The 15967-nt window shown below is 46.0% G+C and overlaps 1 protein-coding gene and 1 pseudogene across 1 annotated transcript; one reads left to right on the top strand and one right to left on the bottom strand.

Annotated features, from left to right (window-relative positions):
• On the bottom strand, window positions 1-4149 carry LOC136551075 (subtilisin-like protease SBT4.3). Its single transcript, XM_066542663.1, has 10 exons — window positions 3955-4149; window positions 3691-3809; window positions 3398-3489; window positions 2926-3163; window positions 1840-2332; window positions 1669-1730; window positions 1288-1503; window positions 1098-1209; window positions 785-998; window positions 1-713 (listed from the first exon to the last, which is right to left on the bottom strand). The coding sequence occupies exons 1-10, from the start codon at window positions 4051-4053 to the stop codon at window positions 139-141; spliced, it is 2220 nt and encodes a 739-aa protein (XP_066398760.1). The 5' UTR covers window positions 4054-4149; the 3' UTR covers window positions 1-138.
• A 2876-nt stretch (window positions 4150-7025) lies between these two features.
• On the top strand, window positions 7026-10347 carry LOC136548177 (subtilisin-like protease SBT4.3; annotated as a pseudogene).
• Window positions 10348-15967: the final 5620 nt, after the last annotated feature.

Here is a 15967-nt window from a genome sequence, read left to right as displayed (position 1 = left end):
TAGCTATAGTGTAAGTGCATGGAAGAAATCTGATTGTTCGGAAGAGCTAAAACAACCGGTTGTTGGCTAGACAGATTCAAGTTTTATTCGGTAGCCATCGCAGAAAACTCAAGCCCTGGATGGCAGCTCCTTCACTGTCTAAACCCCATTTTGCTGGGAGTCGTCCGACGTTGCGTAGACCACCACCGGGCTCCTCACCTCATTATCGTTGTTGTACCAGACGACGGCACCCGAGTGGACCCTGCCCTCCTCCATCGCCACGCCGGACACCCCCACGGTGAACAAGACCTTCTGGCCCTGCGCGCTGAACTCTAGTCTGCTCGGCGACACAACAACGGTGAGGTCATTGACCGCCTCAACAGGAAACACGACCTTCACGTCATACACGGCGGCTGCGGCCCCGACGTTGGTGGCAGTGCGAGGGAAGACCACGGAGAAGTTCATCCCCGGCTCCACACGGGCCGCCATAGTCGGGTAGTTGAGGTCGCTGGGTGTCCCGGACGTCGAGCCGTTGGGGCAGGCCGTGGTGTTGGAGCCAGTGACGAGCGCGAGCCGCGTACCACTGTACCCCTGCGCGCACAGCATGGCCACATAGTCACCCTCCACTGTGTCGTACACGAGGCCCGGGTCATGCGCCTTTGCCGGGTTGAGCTGCCCGGCGCCGTACTTGAGCGCGGTCGTGTTGGAGTTGCACGGTGTGTTCATCGGAGTGGCTGCATGCATCATGAGGATCATATATACGCTATATACTCGATGCTGTTGCAAATTCTTTACACCATCGTACCGGTGGTGATGAGAGCCGACATGATCATCGCCGGCGACCAGTCACGGTGGAGTGACTTGACATAGGCGGTGGCTCCGCTTGCGTGTGGGCACGCCATGGATGTGCCGGAGATGATGTTGTACTGAACCTTCCTCGTGTCGTTAGGATTGCCCGAGGGTGATGACAGCGGTGACCATGAGGCAATGATGTCTACCCCCGGCGCAGATAGATCAGGCTGCACACATTTGAACGTTGTAGAGAGAATATTTAATTTTAAATGCCACATGTCCATGAAATGATGGAAGATTGTTCGTGAATATCATCAATCAGGCACCTTCAAGATCGAAGGGGTGACCAAGTTGGGGCCTGGAGAAGAGAAGGAGGCGGCCACTGGAGCTTGTGGATTGCCCGTAGTCACGGTGCGGTCTATGGTACCCACAGGATTACTGCACAACAGACACGAACTGGGATATATAGTGTAGTTCATCGAGATCTGGCAATCTAGCAATGGTCATCGAGCTCACCTAGTGCTGTTGACATACGCCATGATTTGGTCGAACTTGTCCTGAGTTACCGTGAGACCGGGGAGAGGCAGAGTGAAAGCGACGTCGGGCGCGCGGGTGACTAAGACGACACCTGCTGCACCGGCCAAGAAAGGGCCTGAGTCGCTGTTCTGGGGTGGGCAGAGAACGATCTTGCCTTTGTAAAGACCTCCGGCGAGGTTCTCTGGATCACATGACCTACATTATTGTAGCAAAAAAACCATAAACACTATATATATATAATATAGACAGTCATGCACTCACACACACTAGCTATGACACTAGTATGTATTAATGTATATATGTATGTATGCATGTACGTACGTACGTATGTATGTATGTATGACATTGTCATCGTCTTACCCGTTGGCAGGGAATGCAAGTGTAGCATTTGCTATCGTTGGAAAGGTGTTAACGGAGGCTCCCTGCAACAGAAGAAAACAGTTGTAATGGTTGACCTTTTCATTCACAGACTGATTTCTGTGAAAAAAATATATAAGGACATAGTATAAAAAGTTAGGGTTCAGCGCTGACCACTATGGTATCGCCGTTCCCAAGAACAATCCTGTCGATGAATTGACGGTCGATGCTGCTCGCCGCCACAGACAGCATCCATGGCGCGACGTTGCAAACTTGGCCACCAACCAGCCCCGTGTTCCCGGCCGCCGCGGACGTGAGCACCCCACGGCTCATGGCGTGGAAGGCGCCGATGGCTATCACGTCGCTGAAGTAGTCAAATGGGAAGGGACTCCCGATGGAGATGGAGATCACGTCCACACCGTCAGCGATGGCGTCGTCAAATCCAGCAAGGATGTCGGCCTCGCTGCAGCACACCTTGTAGATGGCGAGCCTGGCACCGGGCACCGCGCCGCGAGCTGTGCCGGCGGCCAAGCCGTACAAGCTAACGTTGGCCACCGCACGCCCGGCCGCGGTGGACGCCGTGTGGCTGCCGTGGCCGTGATCGTCCAGTGGCGACAGGCCAGAGCTGCTGGATCCTCCGTGGTAGGCACGTGCTCCGATGATTTTACTGCATATCAAGCCATAATTGACCATGGAATCTGTGTCATGTTTTGGGCCTTTGGACGAGATAAAAGTTGAGGCTCTGTACTACTTTGTTAGGCAGTTTTCCTTTGCTTTAATTGAACCGTTCTATTGATAAAGTTTTGCCTCTAACTAAAAAATAAGGGATATCTCAAACAACTTATTTGAGCTAGCCAGACACTAAAAAGAAAGGAAAGCTAAAATTTAGGTGTATGAATTTTAGCTTCGGATGGCTATTGTATATATTTTATATTAAATTGTAACTTCAGTTCAATGCAATTTATGTAGGCCTAATCTGTTTTTTTTTTGTTCTAAGAATAAAAAATCCATTAGGCAACACTGTGAACCTGCAAAAATCTTATCTGTGTGGGCACAACGAGAATTAACAATTTACAATTGTTTCTGTAGTCAGATAAGGACAAAAAAATTAATATGTTATAATACAAAGTTAAATAACAAATCACAAAAGTAACAATTTACTTCTACTAGTTGGTTATACAAAAATGTTATCTACAATCATCTTAAAATTCATGCACCTGAAATATAGAAGAAGTGTAAGAAGAAAAGGTCTTTTCGTACTTGTTGCACGTGAAGTTGTGGCATGTACCCTTCCACCTGCTCGGTGGTGGGCCAAAGCCTTCGTCAGAGAAGGATGGCGAGCCAGGCCATATACCAGTGTCGAGCATACCGATGATAACGTCTCCCTCAAGTGGTAGCTCTTCAATAGGCGTTTGAGGGAAGCCCAAGAAGTCCCAGGATCTTGTGGTCAAAAGATCAAGGGTCCTACTTGGGAAGACTGAGACAACGTCATTCATGCCTAAAGGTAACAAGAAAAAAAAGTATAAGAGAGATGCTTGCTTTACAATTCGTTGATATATTAATTAAAAGTTTTTTTTGCGAGGAATATCAATTAAAAGTTGATATATAGGTTTGGGTTCATCCAGCTATCCCTGATGTCTCTACGTCCTTGTGACATAGGTCACAAATAAACCTCAATCCACAATCACAAAAGAAAATGACTGAAAAGAAGAGCATGTTAATTGTCACAAACCAGACAGTTTATGTGCCTCTTCTTTGTTAAGCTTGGCGGCAAAGCCATTTAAGCTTCTCTTGTAGCTACGGAGAATCCTGTCGGAAGCAGAGCTGCAAAAGACAAAAATAGATTGGCTCTTGTATAAAGATAATCTTTTTCTATGTTTTCTTTCGTTTTCAAAGCCAACATTGGCTCTTCGAATCCGTTGGGACACTCATATCCGTTTCTTTGACAACTAATAGCCTGACCAAATAAAAACAGAGGCCTGGATTGCTACTCTTCTGTGGTAAAAAAAAAAGAGAGTTCTCTACCTGCCGTCGTCGAGGACCTGATTCAACACGTCGTGATGAGCAAATTCTACCGCAGAGAAACCTTCAGGTTCTGACGCATCCGTGCTGGGCGGTAGATGCCCCAGGTAGACGATGTAGACCTGCTTATCACGACCAAGCAGATGCGATAAAATTACTTTGAGAAAAGAACACAAGACACAACCAACATGCTACAAGCACGCATGGTATAGTTACTGCCAGCAACAAAATCTGCGTGCATGCTGATGGATAGATGATCCGTCCGACCTGCTGGCTTCCATCGCCGATGGATTCAGAGGCGCTCAAGCTCGCGGCGAAGACAGTGACGGCGAGGAGCAGAAGCAGCAGTGTTCCGGCACGAGGCATCGTAGTATCCTACGTGTTGGAAGCTTTTTTTTTTTTTTAAGGAAATCGTATTGGAAGCTTGGTGCAGCGCGGCAGCGCATATATATGCGTGTGCATCAGCGACGAGAGGATGAGGGCAGGCGGGCAGCCGTGCATCAGCTTGCAGCGCGGATTGCTTGCTCCGTAGCCTTGTGCAGGAAACAACGCAGGGGCTAAGCGTCCAGCTGCGCGCCCTGTCCGGAAGCAAGCCGTACTTTCCACGAAATAAATTTAATTGAACATCTAAATATTGATAACATTCTTTACAAACTTAGTCAAATATAAGATTTTTCGAGATTTACATTCTTTTTGGGACGCAGAAACTACAGCTTTTGCTGATGCATCGTAATATGGGCATGCATTTGTACCGTGTGATGACCCAATACACAATGTGATTGCACGAGGTGACAGGAGGAGAGAAAATATAGAAAAGTGAAGGCCCCTGAGAAATAAAGAAAAACATATAGAGAAGATTGGATGAGACTAATAAAAAAATTATTATTGTATAGCTTGGCTACACATTGCTTAGAACACCGAACACATCAGCTAACCTGGAAGAAAAATGGTGAGACTAATAGTTTCGTCATCAGAAACCCAATGCAGCAAGGTATGCTAGATTAATTTGTTTGGCCATGCCATTTCAGGTGAAAATTCTAAACCAAAGCGAATGATCCACTCTAATGTCCTCGAACTCACCGTCAGACGCAGACAGTGTGACAAGACACCAAACATTGTGCGGTGGAATCGAGGTGAATATGCAGATCCCGATCCATTATATCCAGTTGTATAAGTGAATATATTAAATATCCAAGGAACCGCACGACTGGTTCTACGCATCCGCCATACAAAAAAGGCCAGACGCGCGCGCACATCCAATCCAGGATCCAAGTGCATGCGCTGGCAAACCTGGAATATGGGCACCGTGTTCAAGGCGCTCGCCCTTTCCGCTGTTGCCGTCTGCTTCTTCTTCTTCCTCGGCAGCTTGCATGCTTCAGAGCTCGGCAGCGATGGCGATGAACGGTCGTCTCAGCAGGCCAGTCCCTGACTTCCTGAGACCTCGTGCGTACAGTACGTGACTGTGCATAGAGCGAGCTGAGGTGTACATGTATGTACGTGTGCAGGTGTACATCGTGTACATGGGGCACCAGCATGAGCCGTCGACAGAGTTGGCTGGTGGTTTCTCTGCAGCAAAAGCTGCTCATCACGGGCTGCTCAACCAGGTCCTCGATGATGGCAGGTCAGGCGATTCATTTTCAGTGATAAGCTCCCTGTCTGAGAAGCCATGTTTTTTAAAACCTGGTTTTTGCCCTTGAACTAAAATTTAAAAAACATCCTCAGCTCAAATACTCCTACTAGACAACTTACCACCTTAATACTACCCCCTCACTAAAATAGTTCAGAGTAGTTTTGATGGTGGTCATGAGTCGTTTCAAAAAAGATGTTGGTTTCGAGTGAAGTGGCATGTGGACCCCACATACATTTAACGATGCCTTCCTTTATTGAATATATTTAGAGTCCTAAATGTTCTCAAATGAAGAAAAAAACAACTTGAAAGTTCTAGATCTCTTCAGGCACTACAAAATTGGTATAAAGCATGTCTCCATCAGAGATCATTCCAAAACAAATATTTGGATATCAAAATGATCTCAAATAAAAAGGTTTTCAACCACAAAGTTTCGCGCGGGCGGCCTGGCGTCGCGGTGGCGCGGGCACACGGGCGGCGCGGGCAGAGATGTCCTGGTTTGTAAGCATCGTACGTGACAACGTGCACGAAATCTTTTGAATTTTTTATCATAGCCTCCACATATGATATCACGACCTCTCAACAAGTTTCATGATTTTCGGACTTCGTTTGCTTTTTATAGAATTTAAAAACACTTTGCACGCAAGTTCGCGGTCTTGTTTCGTGAACAAGATGTCTGAAATTTCGGGTCCGTTCCTGGATACGGCCTCACACTACACTCAGTAACATGACTATCATTTTTTGAATCATTAAATTCCATTATTCGTACCACGTGCAGTTCAAATTTATATTTTTCGAAAAAATTCAAGTAAACGAAATAAAGTAACTAAACATATAAAAAAAGCCAAAAAAAAAATCCCCAAATTGTAACGAGGAGTTCCTGGTACTTTAAAAGGGCTGCACAAAAAATTTGGAGGCCAAAAACAATAAAAAACTTTGCCGAGCGCCGGGGCATGGCACTCGGCAAAGGGGTTCTTTGCCGAGTGCCAAGAATAAGGTGTTCGGCAAAAAGGATTTTTGAATTTTTTTTATAAATTTCCTCTTTGCCGAGTGGCTTCACAGGGGCACTCAGCAAAGACATTTAAAAAAAATATTGAATCTTAGCCGAGCGCCATGTCAGAGGCACTCGGCAAAGTATTTTCAAAAAAAAAAATTTGCCGAGTGCCTAGCTGCAGGCACTCAGCAAAGAAGGACGTGGCCAAACACCGTTACGCGGGGTAGCCTATGCCGAGTACCGCGCTTTTGTTGAGAGCCTGGCACTCGGCAAAAAGTCCTTTGCCGAGTGCCCTTTTTTGCCGAGTGTCCAGCACTCGGCAAAGAACTATTTACCGAGTGCGGCACTCGGCAAAGAAGGTCTTTGCCGAGTGCCCGATTTTTTACACTCGGCAAAGGTCCTGTTTCCATTAGTGACTTGTTTGACCATACCATTTCAGCAAGACGTGGAAATTTTAGCCCAAGCTAATGATCCACTCTAGTGTCCCCGAACTCACCGTCAGACTCAGACCATGAGACAAGACACCAAACATGGTGCGGTGGAAGCGAGGCGAATATGCACATCCCGATCCGGCCATCATTACATGGAGTTGTATGAGTGGAATTTATCCAAGGAACAACAGCCTGACCGGTTCTACGCATCTGCCATACAAAAAAGGCCACACGTGCGTGCACGTACGCTGCGTCGCTGCCAAACTTGGAAGGAAGCACACGTACGATGGGCACCGTGTTCAAGCCGCTCACCCTTGCCGCCTGCTTCTTCTTCCTCGGGAGCTTGCATGCTTCAGAGGTCAGCAGCGATGGCGATGAAAGGCAGCAGCAGGTCAGTACGATCCCTGAGACCTTGTGCGATCATCACAACTCGTGCGTATAGTACGTATGCATAGAGCCCTGATGGAGCAAGACTTGTATATTGTGTACGTGTACGTGTGCAGGTGTACATCGTGTACATGGGGCATCAGCCGCATGAGCCGTCAGAGTTGGCAGCAGGTGGTGGTTTCTCTGCAGCAAAAGCTGCTCATCACGGGCTGCTCAACCAGGTCCTCGATGATGGCAGGTCAGGCGATTGATATTCACCGATAAGCTTCCTGTCCAAGAAGCCATTTTTCCTGAAAGATGTAGTAAACGTGGAAACATTTCCTTCCTGAAAGATGTAGTAATCGTGCTCATACATATGCCATGCTGCAACGATGCTATGGACAGGATTATCTACAGCTACACGAGGAGCATCAATGGATTCGCGGCCAGGCTGACCGAGGAGGAGAAGCAGGGATGATATCGTGTCCGTCTTCCAAAGCCGGACGTACCAACTCCAGACCAGGGTTCTAAATTTCGGCGAAATTTCGCGAAATTCGGTAATTTTGGTGGTGGTCGAAAGAAAAATCCGAAACTTTGTAATACACTAATACATGTGTTGTATAACTTTAGACTCAATTTTTTATTGTTTATATTGCATATTTTTATATTCAATAGATGTGTAGTCATAAATCATACTAATATTTGTTTAGATTTAAATGTTTTTTTAGAAAAAAAAACATATTTCATGTGCTAGTCTCTTAAAAAAAATTCGTCGAAATTTCGGCCGAATTTCACGAAATTCGGTAGTTTCGGTGGTGGCCGAAATTTTCAAAATACCGAAATTGAAAACCTTGCTCCAGACGACAAGATCATGGGACTTCCTCGGCTTCCCCCCGAGACGGCGCGCCGGAGCCTGCCCACGGAAGTCGAGGTCATCGTCGGCATGATCGACACCGGCGTGTGGCCGGACTCCCCGTCCTTCTCCGACGAGGGCTTCGGCCCGCCGCCAAGCCGGTGGAAGGGAGCCTGCCACAACTTTACCTGCAACAAGTACGTACTTTCGCATCCATCACCACACTACACTACTGGTAACTGGTTGGTTGACACCGCGCGGCGCGTGCGCGCAGCAAGATCATCGGCGCCCGCGCGTACAGGCAAGGCTACACGGGCCTGTCGCCCGTGGACACCGCCGGCCACGGAACCCACACGGCGTCGACGGTGGCCGGACGGGTGGTGGAGAACGTCGGCCTGACCGGGCTGGCCGCCGGCTCGGCGCGCGGCGCGGTGCCAGGCGCCAGGCTCGCGGTCTACAAGGCGTGCTGGGACGACTTCTGCCGTAGCGAGGACATGCTGGCCGCGTTCGACGACGCCGTGGCCGACGGCGTCGACCTCATCTCCTTCTCCATCGCGCGCATGCTCCCGCTGCCCTACTTCGAGGACGTGGTGGCCATGGGGGGCTTCCACGCCATGAGGCGCGGGGTGCTCACCTCCCCGGCGGCCGGCAACTCCGCGCTCGATGGCGGCGGCGTCGACAACGTCGCTCCGTGGATCCTGTCCATCGCCGCGAGCAGCACCGATCGTCGGCTCGTCGGCAAGCTTGTCCTCGCGGCAACTGCAAGACCATTGTGGTGAGAGCCTATAGATCCGATCCTTGGGAAATCGTTGCATAACATGAAATTCTTTGTGATGGTGATCGTGTTCTTGTGTGGCACAGGGAGCCTCCATTAACATCTTCCCCAAACTAAACAAAGCCCCGCTCGTCCTCCTGATGAACATCAACGGGTACGATCGACTAAGTTGTAGTATGAAGCAAGCGGTCTTTCTGTTAATGGACAATGCTTCGCTAATTCAAATTTTCCATGAACTCTGCATTGCAGCTCCTGTGAACTGGAGCCACTGGCCGGACAATCATACAAGGGGAAGATCCTTCTCTGCGCGAGTGCGGGCGACGGGACGGGCCCTCTCCTCGCTGGCGCCGCCGGCGCAGTCATCGTCACCGCGCAGCCCAACATCGCCTTCCTGCTGCCCCTTCCTGCCCTGAAGATCACCGAGGACCAGTTCGCCGAAATCATGGCCTACGTCAACAAAACACGGTGCGGTCGACTAAGCTCGATTCCCGCAGCGCAGGCAACAAGATTATGTGGCATTTGACATGCTGAACAATGCTTTCTGTGCTGTGTTCTGCAGCCATCCTGTGGGCACGATACACAGCACCGAAACGGTCTTCGACTCCAAGGCGCCCATCGTCGCCTCCTTCTCATCCAGGGGGCCAAACTTGATCAGCCCAGGGATTCTCAAGGTTGAGCAGTAAATCAGAAACATTAACCACTAATACTGATGGTGTAGGTATAGTGTTATGTTTTGTTTACCACTAAAACCTGCAGCCCGACCTGGCCGCGCCGGGGATCGACATCCTTGCAGCATGGACGCCGCTGTCGCCGGTGTCCGGGACCTCAAGGACAACAGGTTCGCAGCGTACAGCATCGACTCAGGCACGTCCATGGCGTGCCCCCACGCCACCGGCGTCGCGGCGTACGTCAAAGTCCTTCCACCGCGACTGGTCGCCGGCGATGATCATGTCAGCTCTCATCACCACAGGTAAATTACATCAATCGACTCAACTCAACCACACAGTAGTCATCCTTGTCGCGACGCCTGCGTGCGTGAACGAAGCTACGCCGATGGACCCGTCGCGCAACCCGGGCGGCGGCGAGCTCGTCTACGGCGCGGGGCAGCTCAACCCGTCGCAGCCGCTCGACCCGGAACTCGTGTACGACGCGCGCGAGGACGACTACGTCCGCATGCTGTGCGCGGAGGGGTACTACTCCACGCAGCTCCGGGCCGTCACCGGCTCCAACGCCACGTCCTGCTCGGCCGCGGCAAACGGCGGCAAAAGGAGTACCGCCGCCGACCTCAACTACCCGACGATGGCGCACCACGCCAAGCCGGGTAAGAACTTCACCGTCCGCTTCCCGCGCACCGTCACCAACGTCAGGGCGGCGCGCTCCCTGTACACCGCCAAGATCGCCGGCTTGGGGCCATACGTCAGAGTCGCCGTCAAGCCGAGGAAGCTGGCGTTCAGCAGGCTGCTTCAGAGGTTGTCGTTCACCGTGACGGTCTCCGGAGCCCTGCCGGATGCGAACGAGTTCGTGTTGGCTGCTGTCGTGTGGTCTGATGGTGTGCGTCAGGTTAGGAGTCCGATTATTGTGCACACAGTGGATGTTGAGTACACACCAAACTGAGGACACCGCTCTGCTCAGGACAATAATGTTGCAACAGCTCAGGCATTGGCTCGCGTTGGGAGATTTGGCGTGTTTTCCCCGGGCCTCGCAGGGGCATATGGGCCGGGCCTGTGAGCCCAGGCATTGGCAGGCTGGAAAAAAGCCGCGGCGACCCATCCACGCGTAGCTGACTTGGGCTTCCTTGCGACCTTTGCTCCATGGGCAGGATCGTTGGTGACTACTCCACACAGAGCAGTTTGCTCAAGCCCGGCTCGACCCATGGGGTTTGCTCCGGATGGGTACAGACAAGGAAAAAGTCTACATTACCTTTTTTTTTACTTTTGCGAGAGTCTGATTTTTCTTCCTGAACTCTAAAACTGGATAAACCACCTCTCTAAATTTTTAAAACTGTTCATTTTACCTCCTGACCGGTTATAATCGGTTTTCAGAGGTGGTTTTGTCTTTTTCTTTTTTATTTATTTCAGCTGAATCTTTGAAAAAATCATAGTAAATCACAGAAAAATCATAAAATAGAAAATCCAATTTTTTTTGGGATCCATATGAGTAGATCTACACAGTGAACATATAATTTGGTACGTTTTAATACATTTTTATGTAGCTTTAGATCTATGTTTTTCTATAATTAATTCATAGCTGCAGTTTCTATGGTCCAATTATAGTGAAATTTTTATAATGGACTAATTATTGTATGCTTGAAGTGTAGCAAAAATTTCATACTCATTGGATCACGTACAACTTAGTTATAGATTTGTTTAGATGCATGTTTGTTATACATAAATAAATCTATAACTAAGTTATACATGATCCAATGAGTATGTGTTTACACCAAAATTTGGAAGGAGAGTCGCAGAGACTTAAAAGCTTCCAAGATCATATCATCAAGGAAGCAATTGTGTGCAGATCGGAATCAGCTGATATATTTGTGTAATAAATTTAATTAGAGATCTAAATATCAAGATGAATATTTTGTGCAATAAGGTATATTGAAAGGGAGATTAATATATGCTGGCTATGTTCCGGATCGTTCCAAAAAAAAAGATTTGTTTGACCATGCCATTTCAGGAAAACATGGAAATCTTAAACCAAGCGAATGTTCCACTCTAGTGTCCCCGAACTCACCGTCAGACTCAGTCAATGAGACAAGGCACCAAAACATGGTGCGGTGGAATCGAGGTGAATATGCAGATCAAGATCATCCATTATATTATATTAGTAGATATGCACGTGCGACACGCACGTGTCTATAAAAATATCAAGATGGATAAGTACAAAAAAAGTGTTTAATAATTGAATTCCTATATATACGGCACGCACATGTTCATAAAAAGGTTCATTTTTAATGGAGGAATTACATTGAAAATTTTGAGAAATAATAATACACATTCAAGAGGATTCATGTAATAGATAACAAGAATCCAAATAGAAATAAGAATGTGTATTTGCCGCAGGAGTTTGTTGCTCAATTTATATACCGAATGGAAATAAACAGTGTATTTACAACAAGAGTTGGTTGGTAAGCACCAACACCATGTTTGAATTCATATCAAAATCCAACCCACAACTAAAAGGATAACTTTCTTTCACAACAACGGTCATTTCCCTTATGGTACTTTTCAAAATTTCAATTGATTGAATTATCAATTATACAAGGCCTTAGATGAATTGGCTAAGAAATTTCATGATATACTCATATGTTCCACCATAATAATGGTTCTGTAACATAGCGTGCTCTTCCCTTGCCACTTGCACCGGCTCCAAGATCAGTAACATCATTAATTAGAACAATCCATATGAGCCAGCACCAGGTAGGTATTCAACCATGCACAATGATAACAGTACCTACATATAAAAATAAAATCAACAAATTTATAATAAATAATTGACTATATACACTTATCATCATACTCTATATACACTTCTAATGATGACACCAGTGGGGAGTGGGTTCGTGCTATCTGCTATACATACCACCCACCTCAAAACAAACGTAAACAAATTGAATCTACCAATGAGTTGACATTCAGTGTGCTGTGATGACGCGGTCATGCCCTTCCTTCCAACAAAACCGGTGATTTTCAATATTTCTTTGTGTTGTTAGGCTATTTTATATAAAGAGTACAATGCAATGATAACGGGAATATGAGACAGTAGACAGAATGATGATGAAACTAAGGCTGGAGGTGCTACTCTACTGCACCAGATTTCTATATGAAAATTCAAAGTTGAATTGCCTGAGTCACAATTTGTATATGAAGTTATGAACCTAAACTCAACTCAAAATAATATGAGCATCAATCAATCAGAGATCTATCAAAAATAGGAGCGCGGCTAATCAATACTAGTTAGAGCACTGCAATGCTTATTCTCAGGTGTCGGTGACAATCTAAAAATGAAAATAGAAAGAAAATAAAAGATGCTAGTATATGTATGGCTATCTCGCTCATGCATTTGCACTGGAATATTGATGAAAGGATGGTTCAAACCCACTTTTAAGAAATCATTCCAGACGTACATTTTCATCCCAATATGATCTGCTTCTTTGATTTGTTCATTTCCGAAGTGAATGCCACCAATGCTGTAACCATGTGTTGGATAATAATGTTTGAGAAAATATAGTCTTTCTAAACTACAAATGGACCCTAAAATTTTTGACGCTGCTTACCTTTGTATCCTCTTATTCGCAGACTTACAATTTGGGGGTAGTATCTGCATATGAAAAGCTCTCTTGTAATGTCAGAATTTATTTAAGATGAAAGATCCTAAAGATAGCAACATGGATAATTTATTTTAATTACACCTCTTTTATTTTGTTGCCCTGCATAAAGACAACATCAATCTCATCGTGATCAATGATATATTAATTATGAAATTTAATGCATTACTTGTTTTCTCATAAAAAGCATATGTGTTCCAATATTTTTTTTCTTTAATCTGAAACATTCTACCATGTCTGCCTACTATTTAATGGTCTCCTACTTACCTAAAGTATCCTATAGTAGGACACAGATTAGACTATATAGCCATTAGAAGCCTGAAAAATTAATAGTGGTTTGGCACACAAAAGATCTGATGGGGAAAATTAAATTTTGTACAAGTCACTGACGGTTACCACTATCCACTGAGGACAGTTTCCTCTGTAGATCTCGACTCAGGAACCCTGGTATCAATGTGTGGAATTAAACTACACAGTATCCTCTCAGATTCTCAAGTCCAGAAAACAGACATTCCGTTTCCTGCAAACAGAAAGCCGGTCAACATACATGCAACTAATGCTATCATAAACAACAGACCAATCAAAGTTTCTAACAAAAAAAGGCGTTCCTGCCCCTGCAAGGCTAAGCAAAAGAAAAACATGTAAAAAGATTTAAAATAAGTCTACTCCGGCCGGTGCCCGTCCCTCCGCAACTTTCTTTGCCGCGGGGGTGCTGCTACGCTGCCGTCTTGGCCTCCTCCGCCACCGCGGAGAGCGAACTTAAAAAATACAGTAAAGGATATCAACTTGTATCCGTAAACATCCATTACAAGAACCACAACAGTAGAAGATGTTGGAAAGCAAAAGATGGAGGAACACGGGGCAGTCAATCAGGATTACGTACCTACCTCACATGCATTGCCTCACCAGCGTTATCTTCAAGCTTGAGCTGGCGACGATCTGGATCCGAAGGGAGACGAAACCAATAGATGAATGAAACGGGGAGCATTGGAGCAGAAAAGAGAGAAGAAAGAAATAGATGGAACTCACGATGGCTGGTGCAACACCACACGTGGTGTTGAGGAGCGCATCCGACGGTCTTCCGTCGCTGAGTGTATGCAGGCGTGCAGCGTCCCCGGCGTGCGATGGAGAGGAGAGGGGAGGAGGATTGGTGGCGCTGGGAAAGAGAAACAAATAAATCAGCATCACCGAAGCAAGCGGAGGCGAAAGAAAAAGGAAAGGAGAAGTGGTTGCCGATGGGTATGGGCGGGTGGGTATGCTGACAGACACGTGAAAAAAACACGGTGAGAGAAGGGACGTAAGAATACAACGGCAGAAACGGGTAAGATTTCACCTATAAGATGTGAGATTACAGATGGCTCACCATCAAGTTAATATACGACATTGGATTTAAAGACAACTTACCATCCAACGGTTGTAATAGAAGGTGGGTATGATTTTTTGGGTAACAACTATTTTTCAATTCCTTTGCTCTTTTATAGTATAGATATGTAGTTGTATGAGTCGAGGTGAATGCTTATAAAAAATTATTGATGTTTATGATGCGCAATAAGTATCATGAAATTAATCATGTGATATATTTTTATAAATAAATTTAATTGGACATCTAAATATTGATAATATTCTTTATAAACTTAGTCAAATTTAAGATTTTTCGAGATTTACATTCTTTTTTGGACGGAGAAACTACAGCTTTTGCTGATGCATGGTACTATGGGCATGCATTTGTACGGTGTGATGACCCAATACACAATGTGATAGCACGAGGTGACAGGAGGAGAGAAAATATAGAAAAGTGAAGGCCCTTGAGAAATAAAGAAAAACATATAGAGAAGATTGGATGAGACTAATAAAAAAATTATTATTGCATAGCTTGGCTACACATTGCTTAGAACACCGAACACATCAGCTAACCTGGAAGAAAAATGGAAGAAAAATGAACACATCAGCTAACCTGGAAGAAAAACATATATTGCCTAGATTTGTTTGGCCATGCCATTTCAGGTGGAAATTCTAAACCAAAGCGAATGATCCACTCTAGTGTCCCCGAACTCACCGTCAGACCACTAGTAGAGAAACGACCTTTGATCCCACCTCAAAATTTGGCTTTAGTCCCGGTATTTTCCGCACCCGGAACTAGAGAGACATTTAGTCCCGGTTTGTAGCTCCAACCAGGACTAAAGGTCCCTGCCCAATGGCTACTGTGGCAGGCTTTTACTGCAGGGGACCTTTAGTCCCGGTTGGAGCTACCAACCGGGACTAAAGGTTCACTTTTACTCTCGGTTTGTACCTCCAACCGGGAGTAAAAGTCTACTCCCGGCTGGAGGCTTCGTCTGGGACTAGAAAGGGACATTTAGTCCTGGTTTCTGTCTACAACCGGTACTAAAGGTCCCCTCCTATATACCCCTTGTTCCTTCCCGAGCCCGAGCCACTTCGAGCTCAGTGTTCTTGCTTCATCGCTGGCCTCTCTTCTTCCTCATCACCGGTGATCACAAGATTTCTTCCATTCCTCCATCAATTCTTCGGTTCTAAAGGTTACCAACTTTATACTCTCTTGTTTCATCAGTAGCTTATTTCATTTTGTGGACTAGATATATGTGGTTTTTTTTTATGGTAGATATTTTTATTTGTTAGCCATTTAAGCTCAAAATCATTTTAAAGTTTGCATATTTGGATGAAGGAAGGTTAAAGTAGTTATTCAAAACTAGTATTGAGCTTTCATTTCTAGAATGCATAGCCCACTTCATGCTTTAGAGATATAGAGAATTTTAGAGTTTTTTTAATTTTATTTGTTTATAAAATGAGACATTTATATTATATTAAAAATGAGTATAGAGAGTAGATGGCAACTGCTTCTGGGTCCTCGGCCTCTCATCGGGTTACAAAGCGACTGAGGCCGGACCTCCC

The sequence above is a fragment of the Miscanthus floridulus genome, chromosome 4 (assembly GCF_019320115.1).
Source record: "Miscanthus floridulus cultivar M001 chromosome 4, ASM1932011v1, whole genome shotgun sequence".
Lineage (NCBI taxonomy): Eukaryota > Viridiplantae > Streptophyta > Magnoliopsida > Poales > Poaceae > Miscanthus > Miscanthus floridulus.
This window is presented reverse-complemented; position numbering and strand designations above follow the sequence as displayed.

What these genes read in the sequence shown, in the direction of transcription:
- LOC136551075 (XM_066542663.1), bottom strand. Translation starts at nt 4,053, where the DNA reads ATGCCTCGTGCCGGAACACTGCTGCTTCTGCTCCTCGCCGTCACTGTC. An exon ending in CAGGTCCTCGACGACGGCAG is followed by an intron (nt 3,490 to 3,690) that starts GTAGAGAACTCT and finishes TGTCTTTTGCAG; the next exon opens with CTCTGCTTCCGACAGGATTC. An exon ending in GTCGGCTCTCATCACCACCG is followed by an intron (nt 714 to 784) that starts GTACGATGGTGT and finishes TGATGCATGCAG; the next exon opens with CCACTCCGATGAACACACCG.